The sequence below is a fragment of the Ailuropoda melanoleuca genome, chromosome 4, assembly GCF_002007445.2.
Source record: "Ailuropoda melanoleuca isolate Jingjing chromosome 4, ASM200744v2, whole genome shotgun sequence".
NCBI classification, from domain to species: Eukaryota; Metazoa; Chordata; class Mammalia; order Carnivora; family Ursidae; genus Ailuropoda; species Ailuropoda melanoleuca.
In genome coordinates this window covers 120680373-120705674 of record NC_048221.1, presented here as the reverse complement: position 1 = coordinate 120705674, position 25302 = coordinate 120680373, and the positions used below count along the sequence as shown (strand labels likewise).

General features: G+C 50.7%; 1 protein-coding gene across 2 annotated transcripts; it reads left to right on the top strand.

Moving 5' to 3' along the window:
• On the top strand, positions 1-25302 carry LBH (LBH regulator of WNT signaling pathway). Of its 2 annotated transcripts, none has more exons than XM_002927733.4 (3): positions 1-251; positions 2835-2937; positions 22718-25302. In XM_002927733.4, exons 1-3 carry the CDS (start codon positions 226-228, stop codon positions 22904-22906), a joined length of 318 nt encoding a protein of 105 aa, XP_002927779.1. In that variant the 5' UTR covers positions 1-225; the 3' UTR covers positions 22907-25302. The 2 variants fall into 2 exon arrangements, with proteins under 2 accessions (XP_002927779.1, XP_034515591.1); XM_034659700.1 differs by lacking the exon at positions 1-251 and adding an exon at positions 1449-1588.

Here is a 25302-nt window from a genome sequence, read left to right as displayed (position 1 = left end):
TTCCCGGGCTCTTTGTGGGGCCGCGAGCTCGGTGGAGAACCGAGAGCTCCGTGCGCTCTGCCGACGCAGCTGGCAGTGGGGCTGTCTCCGGAAGGCGGACCGGCGAACGCCTAGTGCCCGCATTCCGCCGCCTGCCGCGCCTGTCTGCGCTCCTGACATCCTTACTCGGGACGCAGTGACCGTTTTTAAATCACAAGGGCGTGGGTCAGCCTCCCCTAGGACTTCATGTCTGTATATTTCCCCATTCACTGGTGAGTATCCTGCGCCCTCGGCGGGCATCCGTCTCGCGGCCATGGCTGCGGGGCCCGGGCGCCTGCTCCTGCGGGCTCGGGTGCGAGGGCAGCAGGCGGCCCTGACGCCGGCACTCACCCGCCGCCCCAGCCCGTGCAGGAGTCAACGTCAAGGTTGCAAAGGTGGGGGTGGGGGGAAGTGGTGCTGAGAGCATCCAGACAAAGGGAGTGAACTCGAAGCCCTCACTTAAGTCACGGCTGGGAGGGTGTGTATGTGTTGCTGGTGGGGTGGGGGGAGAACCAGGGATCAAGCCTGAATCCCGCTAATAAAACCCCCAATGCGGAGGGCTGCAGGAGGCACGCGCCCGGGCTGGCGCAGGGGGCTCCTGCTCTCCCCCGGCCCCTCCCCTTTTTCTTTTTGTTTGCATGCAAGTCTCGGCGTCGAGGCCGGCGGCAGCGGGGCTGAGCTGGTGCAGCGGCGGTTTTTGCAGAGCTTCGAGGGGTGGGGAAAAACGCTGTCCCCACACGGAACCCGATTAAAGCCTCAAGCAGCAGCTCCAGCACACGCTGCACCCTCTCGATCTCATTCCTCTCCATTACCCATAAAACCCGATGCGCCTTTGTGGGGCCGGGGAGCCGCCCTCGCCGGCGGGGCTGGAAGAATCCGGGGCCGGGCCGGGGGCGGAGGAGGTTCGCACGGACCCGGGATCTGGGCCGGGAGGGATGCACCGCGGGCGTTCGCTGGTTGCGGAGCGAGGCCCCCGGCTGCCGCTTCCTTCCTGCGCCCGGGAAGAGGAGGAGCGGCCGTGGCGGGGGGGTGGGGGGGAGCACTGGCGGCGCGGGAGGGCGCCCTCAGGTGCGGGCGCGGCGGGCCGGACCCGCGGGTTCCAGCTCCGCGCCGTCCTGCTCAGCCCAGGAACCGGAAAGTTCGTGCTTCTCGCTTCAACTTTTGGGGCCCGCGCCACAGCCCGGAGCGAGGAGCGAGCGCCCCTACACCAGGCGAAGAGCCTGGCGAGAACCCCGTGGGCACTCTTCTGGCCCGTTTCTTTGGGGGTCGGCAGCAGCCTTTCCATGACCCGGGATGAATCTGCCTTTGGAGTCCCCCCCACTTTCTAACCCTAACCCTTGCCCGGAAGCCCAGCATCTTCTGTCTCTCCTCCCCCACCCTGGCTCTGTTTAGAGAAATGAACTCTCAGAACAAAGTAAAAATTCCCCCACCCGTGAGGCTTGCGTACCCCCTCCTTCGGGGCGTCCCTTCCCTCCCACCTCCCTGGTGTGCGAGCAGCCAGGTGCCATGCGGGTGAGACTTCGAAGGCTACTGGAGGCTCTGTGTGCCTGGCCACTCAAAACTTGCCAAGGTGGGTGTTAGGGCCCATCAGGGTTATTATCCCCTGAGAAATTAAGGGAAATAAAACAATTGGGAATTATTTCATAGTTGATTAGCACTTTATAGCTTGCAATGGTTTTTCCACCCCAGAGATGAGCCATTTAGCGGAACTGTGATATATGCATTAGCATCATGGTTAGAAACAGGGCACCTGTGGCTCAGAGAGGTTATATTACTTGTTAAGATCACACAGGTTTTGAGTGGCAGAGCTTGGACCGGACCTCATGCTTCTGTTTCCAAATCCAATGCTATTTCTACTCTGTGTAGTAATCATGAGATGAAGAAGAATCTAAGGAAACCTCTGTTTCCTTAGATCAGTCTGTCTAAAGCCTTGCCCACCCCCCCCCTTTGGTAACTGTGTGTAAAGGCATGACGGGGAATACTGGGTGTCGGGTAGGGAGTACACCGACTCTGGTATGTACTGTTTGGCATTATGCATTCGGGACCCTGTACGTGCCCGTTTTTTGTGTGAGGATAATGGAACATTTGTATCCTGCTTACAAAGTACAAAGCACTTTCACATGTCAGCCATTGGTGGGCCAGCTTGGCCCCTCTGGAAATTTCCTTTGCAATCAGAGTCCGGGCATCCTTAAGGCTTTTAATCCAGGGGATGTTTTTCAAGCTGTGAGCTTGCAGCTGCTGTGGCTGGACTAGAGAAGGGGGTTGGATGGCAGATGTGAAGCTTGCAGAAAGCTGACCCCTTGGGGCTTTAAGTGGGACATTTTGCAAAAAGGAACACCAGAGAGAGAGAGAGGAATTTGGGAAAGCAGCATTATTGGACTTGGTTTCCCTGAGGTTGACCTGTTATCTTTATGTAATAATAATATGCAGTTCCCCTAGAGATGGGTTGAATTGGTTTTAATATAGACAGATGGACTCAGCTACCTACTGTTTTGGTTTTTTCTAGTTCTGTCACTTAAAAAGAAAATCCAGAGTTGCTCTGTGCCAGTGGGGACTTGTACAGGAGAGGAGGGAAGAGAGGTTTGCCAGAGAAGTTTTCAGGCTGTTTCAGGCTTTGTTGGTTGGGGTTGAGAGCCCTGATTCCCCGGGCTTGTAAGGCACTTCCTCAGGGTGTGAGCTTGTTTTTCTGTGAGTTCTGTTTTGAACACCTCTCATCCTGCCTCCAGACAGTCCCCTGACCTAACAGCAGAAAGCACCAAGGATAGGAATGTGAGAGTGCGTGTGTTTGTTGACTTTTGGTCTGGGTTTCTTGGCAGCCCCGACTATCTGAGATCTGCCGAGATGACTGAAGTAATGATGAACACCCCATCCATGGAGGAGATTGGCCTCAACCCCCGAAAGGATGGCCTTTCCTACCAGGTGAGTCCGTCCTGGGTTCCTTCTGGCTCTTCAGAGACTCTTGCTGGGGTTGGAGGCAGCTGCGGTTCTGTGTCCCAGTGCCACTTGGAACAGCTCTGTGACCTTGGGGAAGTCCCCTCATGCCAGTAAGCCTCAGTTTCTTCATCTGTAAAACGGGGTAGCAGTAGTCCTTTGGTAAAGGTTCGACTTGATGAGATGCTGTGTAGAAGGCATTCACGGTGCCCGGGACACAGTGAGGGGTCAGCAGGCGTGAGCCGATGTCATTCATTAGCCATCCTGGCTGCTGTGGACTCTCACATTCGCAGCAGCAAGGGGAGACGTGATTTGTGCAGTTTAGACCAGCACTTGCCTTCACAGCCATGCCTTGGGCAGTGGAAACATCCCATGAAGGGTAGCTTGTGGGGAAAGGGGATCTGGTGCAGCGGCATCTGTGTCAGGTGGATGGTTGACCCACGGAGGCCAACAGAGTTAATGTGCAAAGTGCTTAGAACTGAGGAGACCTTTCCTCAAAGGCAAGCTATCTCAGGGATGTGATTCCTGGCACCTAGATTAGAGATCATCCTGCGTGAAGGATCCAGAATCCATGAGGACCTCAAAAAGTGCCCTGGGTGTGATCTTCAGATTGTTCACACAGTGATCTTGCTCAGCGGCTAGGCACTCGCCTGCTGCCCCCAGCTGGCTGCGCAGCATCTCGGGGTCTCTGGCGTCGGGAGCTGTTGTCCTATTTCCAAGGAGAGTTCCGAGGTTATGACATGTGGGAGAGGAAGGAGTCTATTTTTCAGGGAAGACCTTGGAGCTAGGGAAGTTGTGTGCCTGCAGTGCTTGGCCTGGGGAGGATGCATGGGGTGTGATGGACGCATTGGGCAGATACGAACTGAGCGTCTGCTCTGAGCTGTGCCCTTTACAGATGTTCCTCATGGACTCTTGACCATAGCTCTGAGGCGGGAATTCCTGCTCCGTTTAACGGATGAAGAAACAGGCTCAGACTGTAGTACCCCCAAACTCCAAAGCCTTGATCTTCTGCTATGTCACGGGTCTGTCCCTCGAGCTGGTTCTTGACCAGACTCCAGACTTGCTCGGGCTGGTAGTCGTTCTGTAGAACCATTCCAGGGCATTTATTCTGTAAAGGAAGAAACAAATAGCTGCGGGCATGTGATGGGGGAGGGGTTGATCAGAGAGCTGAGATGAAAGCTAAGTTCGGTAAGGTAACTTGGTAGGTGACAGCAGAGTCGCCTCAGACTGGGAGGCTCAAGAAGGTCCCTTTGTTGGGTGTCAGGGTCTGGCCAAGCCCCTTTAGCCAGCTGGAAAGAAGTATTCATGTAGCCTGAGGCGATGAGGGAAGTGAGGGGGAATACCCTTTCCTGGTTGGTTTTCTACCCTCCACCCCCAGAGTGGGTCTGAGAGGGACCATCAAAGGCCCCACAGTCTGTGGGAGGGTAGAACTTTCCTGGCCCACCAGCGAGGGTGTTTTTGGATACCGGTTTCCAAGGCACTGAATCAGACTGAATCTCTTTGTGGTTACAGGTGAGATTTTCTCTCAGCTCTGGGTTTAGCGTTCCATCGCAGAACCCTTCCAGACACAGTCGTCAGTAGGTCTTGTGTACACTTTTTATATTCTCCTTTGAACATGTCCCAGGATCGAGGGGCCACATCCTACAGGGCTGCTGTCTCCACCCTCGGGCCTCCCTGCCGGAACGAGGGCCAGGACAGGTGAAGGGGGCAGATCGGGCTGCAGCGCTGGGGGAGGAAGGCTGAATTGGGCTTGCAGCGGCCGGTGGAAAATCATATCACCTCTGGGCTCCCAAGATGTCATGATGCCGCCTGAGGAAAGGGCCCTAACTCTCTCCCAGTGGTGCTGGCCTGACAGCCCGGTTCCCACGGCCCCTCAGGAAATCTGTTCCTGCTGCCTGGGGAGGGGGGGGGCCACTGTCCACTTCCAAAGTATCTTACCTGGAACTTCAAAGCACTCTTGTCACCAGCTTTCAGAAAGGTCCTCTGATTGCCTGAGGAAGAAAAAGGGGAGAGCATCATTTTTCCTGGGCACTTGCTGTATGCACTTGCTGTATGCACTTGCTGTGGTAGGTGCTCTACAGAGGGCCCAGGGCTCCCATGGGAAAGCAACATGGGCATAATACCTGGAATACAGGCAGTCCGGGGCAGCGACGCAAAGCCATGGTCAGTCCAGGTATGGATGGCCACGAGAAGGCTTGGCCGGTCAGACTGGGGCTGGGCGCTGAAAGAATATTAGGACTGAGAGAGCACCTCCATCTCTAATCACGTTTTCTTGCACGCCCAGATACCCCCCTGGCCTGCCGCTGTTTATGCCAGCTGCAGGGCTCTACAGCCAGCTGATGTGACAGTTGTCATACGACCAATATCCTCTGGGCCTATTCAGAGCTAGTGTCATGCAATTAAACACATTCCCACCAGAGCTCCGGGGACTGGCTGGGACTGCACTGGCAAAGCCAGTCCGCTGTGCATGCTCCGGCTGGGCTCTGATCTGGGGCGGTACATCTCAGAACTCTGTTCTTGGCATCCTTCCTGAGGGTAATAATAGTACATGGCTTTTACCAGGCCCTGCTTTTCCAAGGAACTGAAAGTGGGAAGGAGACATCAATCCCGACTTGGCAGATGAAATAGAATCTCAGGCTTGTGATTTGACCTTGAGACAAGGTCATAAAATAGATAGGCATGCTGGACTTCCGTCCATCATTCTCCCGCCTTTCAGACCTACCCGAGATTGAAGCTTTCCTAATTTCTCTGCCCCAGATGTGACCTCTTTCTTCTTTCCACACCTGTGGCATTTGTGCTGTGAAACGGTGCTGCCTGGCGCTTTGAGGATATGGGTCCTGCCCAAGTCTCCGAGGGCAGGGGATGCCTTCTTTCCCTCTTTGTGCCCGTCAGCCTCCCCAGCCCAAGCTGCACGCTGGCTCCAGGCCTTTCCACAGCAGGTGCCAAGTGAGTGGTGGTGGTTTCGGTGAGGTTGAGTCTCCTGGTCTGAAAGCTAGCCGTCTTCACTTCTACTTAGGGTTTTTAAAGGGTCTCCTGAGCTCATGCCTACCAAGGCTTCGGATAAATATCTTTATCCCCTGAAAAATTCAGGTAAGCCCTACCTTCCGTGCTTAGGAGTTAGTGTCGTTTTGTGAGCCTCTCTAAAAATCTACAGAGCAGCGCCTTGTTCCATCTTACCATTCATTTAGAGAGTCTGCTCGATATGGGAACTCCATGTCTGCCTACCCACTTGGCATGAATTATGGCACCTTGCTGGGCGGGTGAGTAAATGGTTACTCGAAAGTGTGAGTACATTCTAGGCAGGCTGCAGGGAGCAGCCGGTTCATGGGGACTGAGTGGGAGGGTCCCCATGAGGACATTTAGGTCCCCGATGGCTGCAGCTGCCTGGCCTCACTGCATCCATGGGCCTTGCACAATGCCCCACCTGTGGCACTGGAATGTCTGCCGCCTACACCTTCTTACTTGCCCCCACCCTAGGGAGCAGGTCATTGGCTGCCTCAAGGGGCCCTCTGTTGGCTGCAGGGGCTGTAAGCGTGTAGCACTTTGGAATGCCTGTCTGACGGGGTCTCCTTTCATGCCGCAGCTGACCTGGCCTCGGTCCTGCGTGGGGAAGGGTCCTGAGCATTTGTCTGTGGACACTGGCATTGCCCCGACGCAAGGGCTCTTGGGATTCTGGCCTTGCTGCCTGACTTGCCCCCAGCATGGCTTGCTGAGGCTTCTTCAGTCTTACTGCCCTCACTAAGTTCTAGAGAGAGGTCTGGCTGCTTGGTTTTCATTTAAAATTGCCCCTTCTCTAGCATCTGGACCAAGATCTGATAGCTCTGTCCTTCCCTGGGCTCTTTAAATTACTTTCTGATCAGCTCTCATGTCTCTGACTGGCTCCCCTTGTATCCCGCTGCTGTTCTCCGTCACATACTCCTGGCACCTGACGTCCATCCAGCAGTCCGACAGGCAGCGGGCTCTCCTCAGGGAAGCCGGGGAGGATGCGCTGTAAGCCAGAAGGAGCTCGCTCTTCACACACCGCAGTCTTCCGTGTCCTGTGCCTTCCCTTTGATCCACAGAGCTCAGGACTTCCCTGCATCCTCCCCTTCCCTTCCTAAGACCAGAGGGAGGGAGAGCCTGGCTTTTGCACTACAGGGAGGAGGGAGAGTGGGGGGGGGGCTGACCTCTTGCCACCGTTCTGTCGTTTGCTTCTTGCAACCTGAGAGCCTGAGTTGTAGCTCGGGGGGGGGGGGGGGGGGGGGGGGGCGCGCGGTAAGCCCCAGGCTGGCTGAGAGCTTGCCTCTCCCTGGACGGCATCTCCCAGTCTCCTCTATCTGCGGGACCCAACAGCAGCGGACTCCCCCCACCTCCCTCCCACTGCCTCCCGTTATCAGGAGCAGCAAGTCCTGTCTCAGTGAACAGGCTTGGGTTAACGTCTGAAGTCAGGCAGCGGTTCAGAAGCCTTCTCTGCAGAGAAAGTGGAGCCTTACTTTAGAAACAGCCTCCGAGCCTGGCTCCCCTGTGTGTTCCCACCTGTGCAAGTGCACGTGTTGAAATAAATACATGATGGGTTGAGCTTCCTCCCCGGGTTCAGCCCTCAGAGAAGTTCAAGCTCCTCGTGGTCCCTGCCTCTGTCCCCCACAAGCCCTGCTCAGGAGGCCATTCCAGGTGGAACCCGGCCACTGCCTCTGTCCCTTCCTCCCCGTGGTGACCTCCAGGTGTGGTACCCCACACGTTCTCAAGAGTTTCGGAGGCCCTGCTGCACGGCCTTGTGGAAGCCCCGTGGTCACTGGGAAATGATCTTTCACAACACCAGACCTAAAAAGCCTCAGTTGTCCCTGGAGGGAAATAAAGCTAAGGTTGCAGAGCGTTTGGCAGGACATGTCCAGCTGTGGACGCGACACGTTACTGGGATCACAGCAAGTGTTCCTTCTCCTCTCCCCGCCCACTCCGCTCCCTCCTTGCTACAACAGGCAAAGCAGGCAGTTTGGGGGGCGCCTGGGTGGCTCAGTCGTTAAGCGTTTGCCTCCGGCTCAGGGCGTGATCCCAGAGTCCTGGGATCGAGCCCTACATTGGGCTCCCTGCTCTGCTGGGAGGCCTGCTTCTCCCTCTCCCACTCCCCCTGCTTGTGTTCCCTCTCTCGCTGGCTGGCTCTCTCTTTCAAATAAATAAATACAATCTTTTAAAAAAAAACAAACAAAAAACAAAAAGAACAGGCAGTTCAGGCCACCTGGGGCCAAAGCCCAGGGAGCACCTTGTTTCTGAGCGGTTTGTGTCTACACATGCTGCCTGTTTTTGAGTCAGTGCCTACGTCGTGCAGATCAACTCTGCTTTGTACGGGGGACCCGGCACCTTTCTTCTTAGGCCCAAAGCCTTGACACAAACATCGTGTTCACTGTTTTGGAATGCCCCCGGGGTGAGGGCCTGCAGAAGGCTGGAATTGTCTCGCTGGGGAACACCCCCACCCCCACCCCAGCGCACACGCGTGGTCACAACAGTGAGTCTGTCGCAGGGCCAGGGAGAGAACAAGCTTTCTTCACTTTCCTGGCCAACGTGTTGCATGCTAGAACGGAGCAGCCCAGCCTTCTCTCAAAGGGCCTGTGTTAGGCCTGACGCCTCCCCAATGGTGGTGTGTCTCTCTGCCCGGAGCCGGGGCTGTGACTTAGTCTGCTCTCCGTCCCTGCCACGCCAGCCCCCGTGTCCTGCCCAGAGCTGCACAGTGAGTGCTGAGTGATCGATGGGACCCTTCCCCTCTCCCTTTCCTGCCCCGAGAACTATCCCTCTACGGTGGCCAGGCCACAGCATAGATTTTTATAGGATCAGCGTCTTCTTGACATCAGCCCAGCCTTCCAAGCTGAGCAGAAAGGAGGATTGTACTGTTGGGGAAAGGGATGAGTTTGGGTGGCTAATCTTGTGACCGGAGCCAAGAGCTATTCCTGGGTGTCTAGTGAATGTCCTGAAATGATCTTTCAGGTTCAAGTCCTGAAATAATCCCCAGAGACTATGAAGACAGGCCCTCACTCACATGGGGCTCAGAGTTGTCAGGCGTTCGTTCCTTTCCAGCTCAGAGATGGTGGACCACCCCTGCTACCACTGGCCTTACCGCCTGCCCTTCCCTTGTCCCTGAGCCCACCCCAGGAGGATTCTCGATCAGCAGATCAGGTCCTGTCTCTGCTGCTTCATTCCTCAGCTGGGGGAGGCCCCTTATTGCACAGACCTGTCTTGGAAAAAAACCCTAAAATTTGCCAGAAGTTTCTCCAGTCTGTTGTTCAGCTCGCATTTTGAATTTGGGAGCACCTTTGGCTGCCTGACGGCTGGAATTAGCTGCCTTGCACTGTCAGAAGCTCCTTTTTTAGGTAAACTGTAGAGAAGAGGTACCCAGGCATTTAGCCGAAGCAGCATTGACTACTTGCTTCTCAGCCACAAATTTTATTGGAACCACTGGGAAGGAAGGTTCTGGATCTCTCACCCAAAGCAGAATTGGCCTGAGCACGAAGGGCATTCAACCAATCTCAATTCAGAGGTGGTTAGTTTCTAGGTCTGACCTTATCCTAACTTGAATCTGAAGGTGGTTCCCACACAGAATTAATAGTATACCTTGAACTCACCTCCCGCCTTTACTTTGTAGAACACTCGTCCACCCGGGATTTGAGAAGCATCCTTGACTTAATTTTCTTTAACCTTTTTGTTTTTTAAATCACCATAATCTCACCATGCCCAAGTCATGGCGTGCACATTTTAGCATCTTTTCCCTTTTCCGGGGCACTTAATATTTTCACCAAGCCAAAATCACAGAGTTGTGTTCTGCTTTTTTTACTTAACAGAGTGTAAGTCATCAGCATCACATCATTTCAACTTATCTTAAAAATGCTTCAAAGTTAGCATTTTTAATAAGCATACAATAGTAGGTCCTAAAGTTGCGACGTGACTCTTTTTGCCATTCTCCAGTTGTTGAAAACTGTTAGATTATATACATTTTTCCTCTTATAAATAATGTGATAATTTATATATAACTTTGTATATCAGTCTTCGTCCATAGTTGATACAATTTCCTCAGAGTAGAGTCTTAGGACAGAGTTTCTAAGTCAAAAGTTGTTACGTGTGTGTGTGTGAGTGTATGTGTGTTATAGCTATAAAGGTAATACTCCTTTCAGAAATTCAGAAGAATTTAAAATACAATAAAACCCACCCATATTTCCATCACTGAAGCATTTTGGTATGTTTACTTCTAGTATTTTGTATGCATTTATGTTTACAAATATAAAACTGGGATAAATACGTATATGCACTAGTGAATTTTTTTCCACTGACTATAATTTTGTGACCATGTCCATTTGTCTGTCTTTTGTAAAAAGGCATTTCATTTTGTTACATGAATTTGAATATTTAGGTTGTGGCATATTTTGTTCCTACAAAAGAACACTGCTCTGAACATCATCTTACATAAATCTCTGCTCAGACCTGATTTCTTTCCTTGGAGTAAATTCTTGGAAGTACAGTGACTAATTCAAAGAGATTCAACCTCATTAAGCCTCCTGATTATATATTACCTTAAAGACAGAAAACAAACAGAAGACTTTACCCAATAGCAGTTCCTGGCATGGAGAGCTCCAGCACATAGCATTTCAGGGGCGTGAAAGCTACAGAGATGAGATCGTGAGAGTGCTGTGGCTAGAGTCAGAAAGGTGTTTGGTTTATTTCAGAGCGTTTAGGAGATGTTGTACATCTCTGGTTTGTTAATTGCTTATTTTGAGCAGAGAGGATAACTAATGATGTTCAGGCAACATTTAGCCAGCACTGCAAAATAGCTGGTGATGTTTTTGTCCCTTCGTGGGTATAATGACACACTCTGGATAGCAGGTGCACATGGGTTAGTGATTGCCCTACTTGTCTCCTTTATTCTGTTAATGACATTGGAGCACCATGTGACCTTGAGGAAGACCAGTGAAGTCACCTCTGCCTAGACACCCATGAAGTTTAGACAGATGCACATGGAGTCCCCTAAGCCATCTTGATCTCCTGGGGTTCCAGGTCTGGCTTGTGCAACAGTCATGGTTTAGAAATATTGCTTCCCTGGAATCCAGGATGGACTGGGCTCTTTGAAGTAGATCTGAACATAACAGAAGTTTTGGGCCCAGAGCTCAGGGCCTTTTACCCAACAACTGTGCAAGCCCCAGGTTCTTCCTAACAAGTAAACAGCCCAAGCCAATGTTCCAGTAGGGTCCACAGACTCCCGGCGGTTTACAAAGTCAGTTCAGGTGTTACACATTTTAGTAATGGTGGTATATTTTTGTGGTTACTACCTATGACAAATAATACTAGTTTTCCATCTATGTAGTGATATAGAGTGTCATTTTTATATGTTTTAAACGAGTCAAGGAAAAAGATAATTGAGCTGTACTGTGTACGTGGAAATGGAGGAGTAATTACCGTGGTGTCCAGCTTCCTGAGGCTGGATCACGATCGTTATCATGAAGGAATTTCTTGTCTTCGACTCTTGTATCCTCTTAGATGAAAGCATTCTTAAAGATCAGCTAACACTAAATCACGATTTCCGTATTTCTTTGCTCATTTGCCCCTCACATGTGGCACTTGAAGCCTTAGGATCCTTCCTGGCTGTTGTCCTTGGCAGCCGAATATTAGAGGTTCTCCTGCCAAATTACTTCTTAATAATGCTCCGCGTATATACCGCTTGATGTTTTAACGAAGTGTTAGAATCAGAGGACAGTCGCCCCTGGGGTTCATGGAAACTTTCCAAGGGATGTGACAGCAGAGAGCTTTTTCGGGACACCTGGTTCCCCGTCTTCGGCTTCCTTGTTGTTGCTTTTCTAAAATTCGCATTAACTGAAGCCGGGCTTCACCAGTTGCTTTGCCTACCTTCCTGTCGAGCTTGCCCTCCTCCCCCTTTGTAAGAGAAGGACCTGCTTCTTGCCCTCCTGAGTCTTTTAAGGTGACTTTCCCCCGGGGTATAGAAATCAAAGGGGCATCAAACAAATGGGCCTTTTGAAATGTTGCTGCCTAAGAAGCTCTGTTAATCCCGCCTACCTGTCACATTAAGAAACCAATAAGAAAGATTACTTTTGTGTGTAACAGTGACTTGGGGTATGTTCATTGATCAGTTACATACGTAGCTGCCACGAGCCAATCCAGATTTGTTGTTGTTGTCGTTGTTGCTAACAGGCCTTAGGGTCATTTGACATAAAAATAGTAACTGTCCATTTATGTACATAAATACATCTCTTTATTGCAGAGAAGTATGAAAAAAGCTAATGACTAAAAGCTTATTATGTTAAAATTCTATGGAACAGTAGGGTGGAGATACCGTTTCAAGCCGAGAAAAGAATACAATTTTAGAACTTGTTTATGAGTTTTTAATTTTTTTATTAAAGATTTTATTTATTATTTATTAGAGAGAGAACAAGTGTGGGGCGGGGCAGAGGGAGAAGCAGACTCCCCAAAGAGCAGGGAGCCCGATGTGGGACTTGATCCCAGTGCCCTGGGATCAGGACCTGGCCCGAAGGCAGACGCTTAACTGAGTCAGCTTAACTGAGTCAGCCACCCAGGCGCTCTGTTTAGGGTTTTTTTAATGGGGGATGGTTGATATACCAAGTTGCTTTGGTATTTATAAGGCATTGCGTAAAAGAGTGGTATAAAAGTTTTATTTTAAAATGTTAATGTTTGTAATATACCAGAAGTTTTAGATATCAGTTTAAAAACACGTGGAAGGACACGGAGTTTTCCAGATTCTTTTAGAGAGTGGACAAACAGGTGGACTCCCACTGGCCCTAGAGCGTCTCAGATGTGGGAATGCGCGTGACAGCAGTGTGGCATCGGGTCACTTAGGTGTTCTTTACATGTAACCTCTCAGCACATGGGATTATGGGCTACGAATCTGGATAACTGGTTTCTCATCTTGGCTTTGCTCCTACCTCTGTCACCTCAGGAAACATCACGTCTTTTGGCCTCAATTTCCGCATCTATATGGGAGAGAGCGGATTCTGTCATTTTTTTTTTTAAGAATGTTGCATAATGAGGTGAAATCCTCCATCCTGATCCTAGATCCACTCACTGGAGTTTAAAATATCTGCTCTTTCCTTCATGTCAGCCTTCTAGCTGTTTGAACGCAACTTTACGTTCCTCTCAAATCTTTTCCAATTTTAAAACATACCTTCCTTCAACCTTGACATCATGTAGTCATCCTATGGTGGGTGTTTTTTTCTCTAGGCCAGCAGTTCTCAAGTGTTTTGATCTAAGCCCCTTTCACATTCTTAAAAATTATTTAGGACCCCCCCCCCCAGATATTTGTTTATTTTGTTATGTCCTTTGATATCAAAACAGAGTGTTTAAAATTTTCATGTTTTAATTCCTTTAAAATAACAGTAAAACCATTACATGTTAATATAAATAACAGTTTTTAATAAAGATAAATACATTTTCAAAACCAGGCCCAAACCAAAGTTTAGTGAGAAGAAAGGCATTGTTTCACATTTTTTTTTTTTTTTGCAAATCTGTTTAATATCTGGCTTAATAGAAAATGGCTAGACTCTCTTATCTGCTTCGGCATTCAATTTGTTGCCATATGTGTGGGTTGAAGTAAATGAAGACAATCTGGCCCATGCAAGATCTGTTAGAAAAGTTAAGAAAAGGAAGAAATATCTTCATAGCCTTATTCAGTTATTTTTCTTTGCTATTTCACCAAAACTCAACAAGTGGTAGTTTCTTAAATGTCGGCAGCAGTGCGGCATCAGAAACCTTATCAGTGAGGTTTCTGTGCTCTTCCGTTCAAATCCAGCAGTCTGTCTGGCACTTCAAATGAGTCCTTTTCCCACGTTTGGTTTTGTAATGTGGTGCATTGATCATTTGGAACATACACATTCACTGAGTAAGACAGATCTTCAAATATGGACAATCGCATCATAAAACATCAGAAAGTCACATGTATTCATGTCTTTACCAGTCTTATCAGAAGGCCTTCAAGTATTAGGGAGCAGACCAGTTTATGGTGGCTGATACGATTTATGCTAGAAAGTTTGATTTTTATCATTGGGAACAAATATTGTTAGTCATTTTCCACGAAGTGACGTGCTTGTTTTGTTCACTTTTGAGGACGTGTCCCCCAAACACCGAAGTCAAAACAACCGTGGTTTGTTGGGTAGTCACGTTTTTCAAGTAAAAACAGTGTTCCCCGTGAAAAGTGGCTAGTTCAGCTGGTAACTCCGTCACGAGTGCTTTTCTAGAGATGACCGTTGCACTGTGAGATGCAGCAGAGTGCTGTCTGCCTGCTTTCCACTTTAACGTACAGTACTAAAACAACATGTACTTAAGAGTCAGTATTTAATAAAAATTCATTTTGACTGCTTTTATCAAGGATATTAGGTCTTATTTATTTTTTTGTGAGTGTGAGGTGGTAAAGAATGTAATGACCACAAGTACAGTTTGCTGCTGCTGCATTCATTAATTCTTGCCAAGGTGCCAGCGGTGTCACCCCCCGTGCTGCGATGCCATCGTGTGAGTGTCAACACAGGGAGAGAGGCAAATAACATTTTCGTATTATTAAGGAAGTATTTTATGGGGGCGCCTGGGTAGCGCAGTCGTTAAGCGTCTGCCTTTGGCTCAGGGCGTGATCCCGGCATCCGGGATCGAGTCTCACATTGGGCTTCTCTGCTGGGAGCCTGCCTCTTCCTCTCCCACTCCCCCTGCTTGTGTTCCCTCTCTTGCTGGCTGTCTCTCTCTGTCACATAAATAAATAAAATCTTTAAAAAAAAACAAAAAGGAAGTGTTTTAACTCTGTGGACACTTCTTCCATGAAAGGACCTTGGGATCTGAGCTTGGAGAACGTTACTGTAGACCCAACAGAAAGAATATGTCTGATCAGTGGACAGCAGGGCCATCGCCTCCCTGCTAGTATAGACAGCTTCTAGGAATACAGCGCTATTCGTTTTAGTGTCGTAGCATCAGAACTGCAGTTCGACCAACTCAAATCTCCAGGTCTCTTCTACAGCACTTCCGATCAAGCAAGGCTTCCTATTTGGGAGGGAAAAAAATGTTTTTAACTTAAAGAAAAATGGGTCTATTAGCGGATGACTCCACTTTGGGACAAGGTGAGTTGGAGATGATGGATGTCATCCAAGTGGAGATGTGATTCACAGAAGGTGGGAAGGGGGAAGAGCAGCTGTAGATTGGGGAATCCTCTGCCTGTGATGGACAGGTGAAGCCAGGAAGCTGAATCTGAAGAAGAGCCCAGGATGTTACCTCGTTGACGGAGGGCACGGGGAGATGAAGGTAGACGGGTCGGATGAGCCAGGGCAGGGGCATAAGAATCAGGAGAGACTGTGAAGCCTGACGCAGGCCGGGCGGCCTGGTGGTGTGCTGCAGAGGTGGCGGTGAGTGAAAGCCGAGCAAAGGCCAAGGGCAGGGCTGTAAGGGAGTCCTCAGAGACTTGAAAGAGTTGTTGCCATGCAGGGATGTGTTTGAAAGCCACGTGGTAGGGGTCAGGAAGGGGACTCCAGACAAGGTTGGGAAGGCTGTGGGTCTAGGCCAAACATTCGAGATTTTTGTCTCTAAAACAAAAAATGAGAGAATGGTTGGAAATGGCAGCTGTGCCATTCTGGGCTTTCTGAGAGAGAGGAGGTATGGCTGTGGGACATTTGGCTAGAACCAGTGGAGGAGGATGGAGATAGGGATCTGTCAACCCCAGAGGCCCCAAGGTGACGGGGAGGCATGTCTTCTTTCTAAAGGACAGTGGTAATATAGTCAATAGGATGTGGGTATTTGAAATCATCTATCCAGGTAACTGCACTCTTTCTCTCACTGTCCGGGAGAGCTTTGAGAAATGTTCTTTAACCTTCCAAAAGCCCCATCAGCTCACTGGGCCCAGAGTTATCAGTCGCAATTAGTGCTAATTAATTGGAACTCGGAACTCTTGACCTGCAGGATGGGTGTGTGTTTGAGAGATGTTTATGAAGGATGGTGTTTATCTAGAGGATTTCCTTTTCTTTTAAGTTTCAGGGCTGGAGGCTTAAGCATCTTTAATCCAAAGGAAGGAGATCCAACAGTTGTTACAAAGCCTTAAATCTCTCAAGTCTCCTCTAGGATTAGAGACACCAGAGAGGGGTAGGAGAGGGTGGGGTGAATATTCCAGAGCCCCAGGCCGGGGGGATTTAAGCAGAGTGAGAGCGCCTGGGATGGAGAATGAGGTGACTGGCATCAGAATGGAGATGAGACTGCTTCCCCCCTGAATCCGGTTAGGAGCTACTCTGCTATCTGCTCTAATTCTTTCTGTTCTTACTAACCACATTTCACTTTGAAAAGTCAGGAAAATGCAAATAGCGATGATGATGATGATGATAAAATAGCAGGAGGCAAGTATTTTGAAGAACATATATATTCCTTGCCTTCACATACTGTTAGGGGACAAAAAGCAGGGTTCGGCTTTGGATTAGCTGCTACTCACTCGTTCAGCCCTTGGCAGAGCAGGATGCTGGTAGAGATCTGCCCATTGTTAGAAACCAGCCCCTCCTAGGAAGGAATAAACACACAAGGCCAATCCATTGTTGCTCTGCAGGAAACATAAGAAACCCAGACTTTGGGAAGCTGAGGGACAGGAGGGGTCTGATGGCCCGGGCAGCAGGCCCCTGCAGTGGGGTGGGGGGCGGGGGTGTTGAGGTGCGTAATGGGCAGATCGCTAGCTGCAGGGGCTTCCACTGAAGACCAGCATCTGGACAAGACAGTGGCTTTTGTTCCACCTGGCCTAACCTGTGCCCTGGAAAAACAGAAACACTGGGAGAGAAGTGATGAAGTCAAACCCATTTCTCCAAAGAACCTGGTGAATTGTTAAGTGCAAGCCCAGGAGTGCTGCTCACTTGCTCCTGGCCCAAGCCACTGGGACTGTTGACTTTTTAGTCCCTCACTCTAAACGCTCCTTGGGGACCCCAGTTTTCCCTAATAAGAACCATCGTTAGGAATTTAAAGTTTAAAGAACATGTTCACACATACGTGTGTTTGATTCTCTCCAAAGCCCTATAAGATGGGAATTAGGATTAATCCCAGTCTACAGATGAAGACAGGAGGGAAATGGGCCACCACGGCTTTGAGCCCCTTGGGTACTGTGCTGGTGCTCAACACGCAGCATCCTTCCAACAACCCTATAAAGTAGAAATCTGTTGCTCGTTTCACTCAGGAGGCAATGGAAGCTCAGTGAAGTTAAAATGACTTGAGCAAGGTCACAGAGATAATAAGACACAGTGGCAAAATAAAAGCCCAGTCTTTCAGACTCCTGGTCTACCACCAGTGGGCGTGGCGAGTTTCCATTGCAGGTTTGAGACTGATTATTCCCCCTCTGGAACCAGACCGGGGAGAGGCTCAGGGCATGGTTTTGTGTGCAGGGGCAGATCCCTCTCAGTGCCTTGGGGACTGCCTGGTTATTCACCTCAGGCCCTCTGCCCTACCTCCCCTCTCCACCCCACCCCAGCACACCTCATCCTTCTGTTAGAGCCCAGCATAGGGGAGCGAGAGGCCCACTCTCCGGAGGTCTCAGCTTGCAGAGCTGGTAATGAGCCCTTTGTGTGTCCAGTTCGCCACCTTTCATCTCCTGCTCCCGCCGGTGTCCACTTTCCCTATTAGCATCTCTCAGCTCTTTGCTGAGCCCTCCGCCCTCTTTGTGGCCAGCTCGAGTTGTTTGTCAGGAATGATGGCTGAGGGATGCGTGCATTTAGGGCAGGGCTGCTCCAACCAGAATTGCTCACATTTTCCATCCCAGGTGCCAGACATCTCTCTTCTCTCCGCACTGCAGGGGCAGCGAGGTTTAGGTCACCTGGCTTAGAGGTAGACAGTTGATAGCTAGGCCCCCAAATTTCAGGCCTTCGGAGATCTGATACTACCTTTCGGTTCCCCCTCCATGGGTGAAATGGGAGCTGACTGACCAGCAACTCTTATACTTAAGCAAAAAGGCTTCTGACTAATTCCTCACCCCCCAACCCCAGACATCTCTGCTGTGAGGCTGCCCGTGTTGGCCCATCAACCAAACCTCCTGACCATTTTCCTGGACAGCCCTGTTTTCAGGGTCGTCATATTTAACTCATTGTGTTTGCGCTGTCCAATGCAGCGGCCCCTAGCCACACGAAACTATTTACATTTAAATTCATATTATATTTACATATATCAGATAAATGTACATTAATAAAAGAGAAAATTTAGCAGTTTAGCCTCATTTCAAGTGCTCAGTAGCCATATGTGGCCACTGGCTACTGATTGTGCAGCTAGAGAACATTTCCACTATCACAGAAAGTTCTAAAGGACAACTGTAATCCACAGAGCCAGAAATGCCAGTGTATTGGCATCCACAGTTCATCTCACAGACCATTCCTTCCTCATCGAAGATCCTGAAGCTCCTTTGACCTTTCAAGTGAACCCATGTGAGTTCCCAAAATGTCAGGGCCTGTTGGGATTAGAGGCCACCTGGCAAAGGATGCCGCTGCAGAAGTGTCCTCTGTAAGAGTCACGAGCACCAAGTTTGCAGGCCTGCCGTTCCTACACCATGGGACATGCGGGACCCAGCTGGGGCGGGGCGTGTGATCTTCAAGACTTCACTCCATTTGCAAAGGAAGGAAACTGGGTGTCTATGAGTTTCATCCAAGCCATCAGACCTGGCAACCAAGTGTGACAGCTGGGTAGCTGGATGCGCAGCCCGGTGTTGGCAGAAGGAGGGCAGGGCAGGGCTGAGAGAGTCACAGCTGGGGATGGATGCTTCTAGATCTGCCCTGCCCTCTGTGGAGGTTAGGTCGGAAATGCTTCTCAGAGCCTCTTATCTTCCTTTCTGGACCTCTAGGAGTCTTTGCTGTAGAGGGTTTTTTTTTCCCTTCCCCAGTCCAGAGTGCAGGGGCACACTGGAGTAAGAGGTTTAACCAGAAGCAGTTTCTCTTTGGAGCAGGGGCAGTTCTTGATTCCCTGCCAGGTCCTGCAGGCAAACAGCATGGCAGGCTGGCCTGCTGCCCCAGCCCTACCTGTCATGTGCTTGGCAAGTCCGACTTGAGTCCTTTTTTCCACTGCCTTCCCTGCCCCGTCACACTGCAGTTGCAACCTCTCATTTTTCTGCTGCCTAGATGATTAAAAAGCATGACTTAGTGGAAAAATCTCAACCTCCGTAGGGTCAGCCTCTTAAGCAGCTGTTGGAGATAAGATTGTGCTGGCAGAAGACTCAGCGACACTTTGCAAGGCTTACTGTCTGCATGTGAGGAAATGAGCAGCTGATTGGCTCGGGGTGTGTGTTGTCTTAGGAGAGAGCTACAATTTTCAGAGGCATAAATTGGCATTATTTGATAAAAAAATAAAATCTTTGATGGAAAGGTGGGGTTATTATAGTGAATTTTTTTAAGTGCAGTGAGCAGGCTTTGTAAAGGAAAAAAAATTTTTTTTAATGGCACCTGCTTTGAGCAATTCAGGGAGCAAAGTTCTCTGGCAACTGAGCAGTATCAGAAGTTCCATGCTCAGACTTCCCCCAAAGACTTAAAAGACTTAATTGTGCAACTCCTGGTATGAAAGGCATTGTTTGGAGTTATTTTAATTACCATGTGAGTATTGCCTCTTGCTTGGAGATTGAATACATACTGTCGTCCTGTTGAAACAGCTCCAAAGAGGACATTTCCATTTTAATTCAGCATTATGTCCTCAAAGCATTTTATCATCTCTGTGTTTGCCAAGAACTTGTACCCATCTAGTGAGACACGAAAGTCGCTTTGCTTTTTAAAAGGAGAAACTGAGTCACAGGCAGTCGAGAGGACTTGATCAGGGTTACAGAAGTGACATCAAGGACACAGCATCTGGGGTCTGTGGCTGTACAGAATGTTATCAAATGAACACCTCATTTAAAGTCCTACAGGTCTGAGTTCAGGTCCCCATTCAGCCACTTCCTAGCTGTGTGGCCTTGAGTAAGTCACTTGCTTTCTCTGTGCTTCAGTTTCCCCTTCTATAGAATAGGGTTCACACTCCTACATACTTAATAGGATTATTGTGAAGATTGAGATTCTGCCTAGCCAATGTACCTGGCTTCTCTTCTGTCACCACTATCATCTTTTAAACATCTTTCCCCCCTAATTTTACTTATTTTTTTAAAGATTTTATTTATTTGAGAGAGGGAGAGAGCACAAGCAGGGGGAGCAGCAGAGGGAGAGGGAGAAGCAGACTCCCCGCTGAGCAGGGAGCCCGATGCAGAGCTTGATCCCAGGACCCTGGGATCCTGACCCGAATGGAAGGCAGACGCTTAACCGACTGAGCCACCCAGGCGCCCCCCACCCCAATTTCTGTTAAAGACCTATTCCCAGCCTGAAACGAAATCACACGCTCTCCACTACCGCGTGCTCCTCCTCCTGCAGCTGGCCTTGCTGCGTCTTGTCCCTTTTGTTCTTCCTTGGCTCCGGTGATCATGGTTGGAATCCAGTTGCTGGGATATCACGGGTAGGTCAGAGGGTAGAGGCAGGGCCCAGGGCCCACGTCTGTGCTGAGCCAGGTGTCCATCTCCTTTTGATATTTCATAGCTCTGTCTCGGTCCTGAAGATTTAGAGCAACTGTCTAGACGGGGAAGCTCATCTTCTAGACCGAGGTGCCCAGAGTTCGTCCTGGCACCTATGCTGGATGGGCAGCTGAAACCCACAGTCTTGTCCACCCTCCCTGGTCAGTTTTCAGTCTGTAAAATGGGCATCCGTTCACTTTTCAAAAGGCACAGGCCCTGAAAACAGCAGGTCCAGGTTTGAATCCTGGCTCTTACAGGTGTCCGTCAGAGCCCAGGATCTTACTGCTCCTTGGGCGTGGTCAGGCCTAAATGAGGTGATGGCTGAAAGAGCTTTGCAAACTGTAGTGTGCTTTCCGCTTGCTGGGTTTCCCCTTGCTCACTCCAAAAGCCCGTGTGTGGAAGGCACCTGGGTTTTACCCCCACAGAGGGGCTCCAGCTCCACTGAGGAGCAGTGAGGAGGGGCCCAAATAGATGACTTGACCCTCTCCCTGCTCAGCACATCAGACAGCACAGTCCCAGGGCGGAACCGCAGGGTCGGCTGCATCAGGACGAGAAAGCCTGGAGTGGGGGTCGCTCTCCCCATGCCTCCTTTAGCCCGTAGTCTAGCCCCTCCTCTGGCTTGTTTTCCTCCTGGCTGCCATTACCATACTTTTTATGAGCCTGTTAAGTCTTTAATGATGCCTGGTTGTGCAGCTGGCTTAAGGCTTAATCCCCAGCAATAGGGCTTTATTGGATAAATGGTTAATAATCACTTGTCTGCAGGGATTGGGGAGGTTTTGTTGAGGCTCATGATTCCTGAAAGCCCCACATAGCCTGGGACGTGGCCTGGGACGTGGTCTGTGACTGAGCCAGCACTGCTTGGGGCTGGGGTGTGGTGAGATGGGCACCACAGGAGCTGGGAAGGCCTGAGTCTGTAGGAGAGCATTTCTCCCCCTTCCTGAGAATACAGGACACTCGCCTGCTGCTGTGCGCCTATCTTGACCTGTGCCTGTCTCAGGCAATGCCCAGGCTCTCTGCAAACGTGCGTCTCCACCCACTCCCGATTTTGCTTTCCTTTCTCTTGCCATTAAGCTGTGTGACCTTGAGCCAGTCTCTTGACCCCTCCGGCCCTTGGTTTGCTCATCTCCCGAATGGAGAGATTGGAAGAGGTGCCCATGAAGGTCCCACGTGTCTCTCAGTGTCTGTGTTCTGTGAGCCTCGGTGTCCCAGACAGAGGCTCCTCTCTCCGCCTCTCGGGTGTGTCACCGAGGGCTGTGGATGGCTAGGGACCAGCAGCCCGTCGTTGGATTAAGTACTTAAGCTGCTGGGCCAAGAATTGGGTCAGCTGTAGCCCACAGGGCAGTGTGCGAACAGGGAGTCCGCAGAGCCCTTCATGGCCCTTGATTTTATGGCCCTGTGTGGGGTTTCTCCCAGCTCTGGGCAGGACACACAGTAGGCCTTAAAAAAAAGAAGCCTCATTGACAGGACTCTGAAAAGACTTCCGGGATAGAACTGTCAAGGAGCCAAGAGCCCTGACAGGTGGAAAAGGAGCCTAGAATTCTGTTCGTGGCTTGCCTGTGATGGGGGCCATGCCAGCAAATGTCCCTGATCAACCCTGATGTGGCGTTGATTTTATAGTGGCAGTGAGATCAGGACCCATCTTTGGGAAGGGCGGGGTGTTATTGGGGCATGGGCCCGGGGCTCAAACGGACCTGGGTTTGAATCTCATTCCTCCACCACTCATTTGCAGGCTGTATGGTTTGGGCCACCTCCTTCTTCAGACCTGAGAGTCTTTAAGGTAGTATTAGCAACACCTGTTTTTTGGCACGAGCCTGTTGGTTCAAAACGATTTTGTGTGGAGCACCTGGGAGCGGGCGCCTACTGGGCGCGGATCGTTACCCTGGGAGGCAGTCAGTGCTAAGGTGACCGTGGCCTGCTTTGGGCTGCAGGGGTAACGGGCTGGCTGTGGGCAGGTGTGGCTTCCTGTGGATCACATGATTTTAAGTTCTTTTAGCTGCAAATGAAAGACAAAAGGTGCGAATAGAGCAAGGACACAAATTTAGAGGCAGGGCCCTGAAAACTTGCAGCTTCAGGATTAAGGTCCCCTGAGGGACAGTTTCCTGGGTGGCCCCAGAATGTGCTCCCTGGCTCCCGCCTTAGGGCTCCCTCCCGGAGTCCTGAGAGCCCGGCCCGGGTGCTGGCCCTCAGCGGGGCTCAGTTCTCCACGCGCAGGTGCAAGGAATGGGGTTTCTCTTTCCCTATACTGCCGGTGACCGGGGACTCGCTCTGCTTTTCTTTCAGATCTTCCCCGACCCGTCGGACTTCGACCGTTGCTGCAAGCTCAAGGACCGCCTGCCCTCCATCGTGGTGGAGCCCACGGAGGGCGAGGTGGAGAGCGGGGAGCTCCGGTGGCCCCCTGAGGAGTTCTTGGTCCAGGAGGATGAGCAGGACAACTGTGAAGAGACAGAGAAAGACAACAAGGAGCAATAGAGTCCCTGTCGACTCCCTCGGGGGCCACAGCAGACAGCATCTGTCCCTGAACTGTGTTCTTTCCCATTGTGATGGAAGAAGGGAGTGAGCCACCATAGTTTGGAACATGTCAGATGATGGCTTCCGTTTTGCACCTGCAAATCACCGAGTTGGTTTTCTTTTCTTTTCTTTTTTCTTTTTTTGAAACGTGCTGGGCAGTGGAGCCCTCTGCGACAATTTGCAAGGCCTTCTGAGAAAGGAAGCTGCTTAGAGCAGGGGTGGGGGGTGCGGGGAAGTGGTGCGTCTTCGAGATCGGTATCTGAACCCGCGCAGGCCAGAGGCAGCGGTGGGATTCCAGTGGGTTCGGGGGTGGGGGGACGGGGGATGTGCATCGTGAGCAAGGAACATTCAGGGTAAGAGAACAAACAGGAGATAGGAGACGGAAGAGAAAACACACGTTTGAAAGGAAGCATCGAGCAGAGGAGTGCAGCCAGGAAGTTGCCTGCCAGCGGCTGCTGGGGCATCAGAAAACACCGTGTTCATCTTTCTCTCCAGTCCTGCCCACCACCGGCCTTTGCTTTACTTCAGCTGTGTTGGTCTGTTCATGGGAGGCTGGGAAAGAAGAGCAGTAGAAACTGGCCACCTGCAAAGCCGGCTGGAGGCAAGCGTGGGAAAGAAGGACTCCCTGCGCCGCCTCCACCCTGCTTCTCCTCTACCTTCTGCTCCAGCTGTGGCTGGTTCACAGACCCTCCAGTAATCTGGAGGTTTTCTTAAGAGGCAGCACTCTTGAGCTTCTCTCTCCTGATTTATCCTTTTGCCCTCCCCCAGCCCTTTGGGAGTAGCGGGAGCACTTCCCACCCTTGTGGGAGGACTGAGGTGGACGCTCAGACACGAAGATCCCTTCCCCCTGCTCTCCCAGGTTTGCCGTGTTCTGAGCTGAGGCATGGAGCTCTGGCTCTACCAGGCTGGCCCTCCTTCTCCTTAGCATCCCCTCTGCAGCCCCGGGGCAGAGCAGTTGGGCAGAGGTGGTCCCCAGCCTGACCAGCGTTGATACCCACTTCAGTGTGGGCTCTGGCCCATTTTCTGGTGGGAGTTGAGTGGAGAGAAGAGGAGACTCTTCTGTTTCTTGTTGGGGAGGTGAGCTTTAATGGAGGTCCCAGATCTGGGAACTATCAGATGGGGGTAACAGGGCTCTCATGCAACACCCTGGGGACCAAGTTTGAAACTGAAGGTGTCGTGGGATCCCCAGGCTTCTTGTGTTCTGGACGCCGGTGGGTGGATGGCATGGTGAGGGAGCACCGAGCATTTGTCCTCATCCCTCCCCTCCTCCCACCTGTCCCCTGCAAGGGTGCAGTTGCATGAGAAAGCTAGCCTTGGACTTAGAGCTTCTTACAACGAAGAACCTTCTGGGGCAGCAGGTTGCGGGACACACTCTTCAGACCTTCTCTAGCTCACAGCACGTGTGTGGCCAACAGGTGAGCTCACGATCCTCTCGGAGGCTGCTCTGGGCCAGCAGAGGTACCCTGGCAGCTCTCCAGTGGGTCTGGGGTGACCCCAGTTTGGAACTTGTGTATAGAGCTGTATTTAATACCTCAAGGTTAGTGTGGTTCTGGGGAGCTGGGACAGGAGGATGAGGGTGTGCAGTTGACATCTCAGCAGGACTTGGCACTGGGAAGCTGACGCTCACCCCTCCTCCCCCGCTCCCTCTCCCCGTGTTGTCTGCTTGTGTTACACACACCGATGGCAATAACTTCTTCCAGCTCCTTGGGAATGGGCGAGGCCTGCAGCCTGCATAGCCAGGGCGTCTGTCTTGTGCTCCTGCGGGTTCTTTGGGCTGCAGAGAATCCTCCCTCCTTCCTCATTCCCGCGCAGCAGCATTTCTCATCCCGCACCTGCCTCCCTTTGTGGATGGGGTCTTGCCTTTTAAAATCCTGTGTTTCTGTGTCCCTCTCATCTGTCCTGGGCTTGCTGTGTGATGGGAACGTGCTTGTAAACTGCATAACAAATCTACTTGTGTATATGTGTGTTTATGGGGGTGACTTATTATTTTGCTGGTCGCTAGACACCTTTGTATGACCATTTGGAGTCTGGGCAGGCCGGGGGCTGACAACTCGGGTCAGGACCTGCAGCAGTGATCCTGTTGGAGGAACCCAGCCACTCTTGGACAAGTGGCTGAGCTCCTGTCTGGCTTCCTATTTTTTTTTTTTTAAGTAACTTGTGTGTATTTCTAACTGATCGTATTAAAAAACAAAAAAACCCCGACCCTAGTATTTCAGTAAAAATGCCTGTTGTAAGATGAACCTCCTGTAACTTCTATCTGTTCTTTTTTGAGGCTCAGGGAGAAACTAGCATTTTTTTTTTCCAAACTACTTTTTGTCACTGTGACAGTTGTAAATAAAGTTTGAAAATGCTTTCCA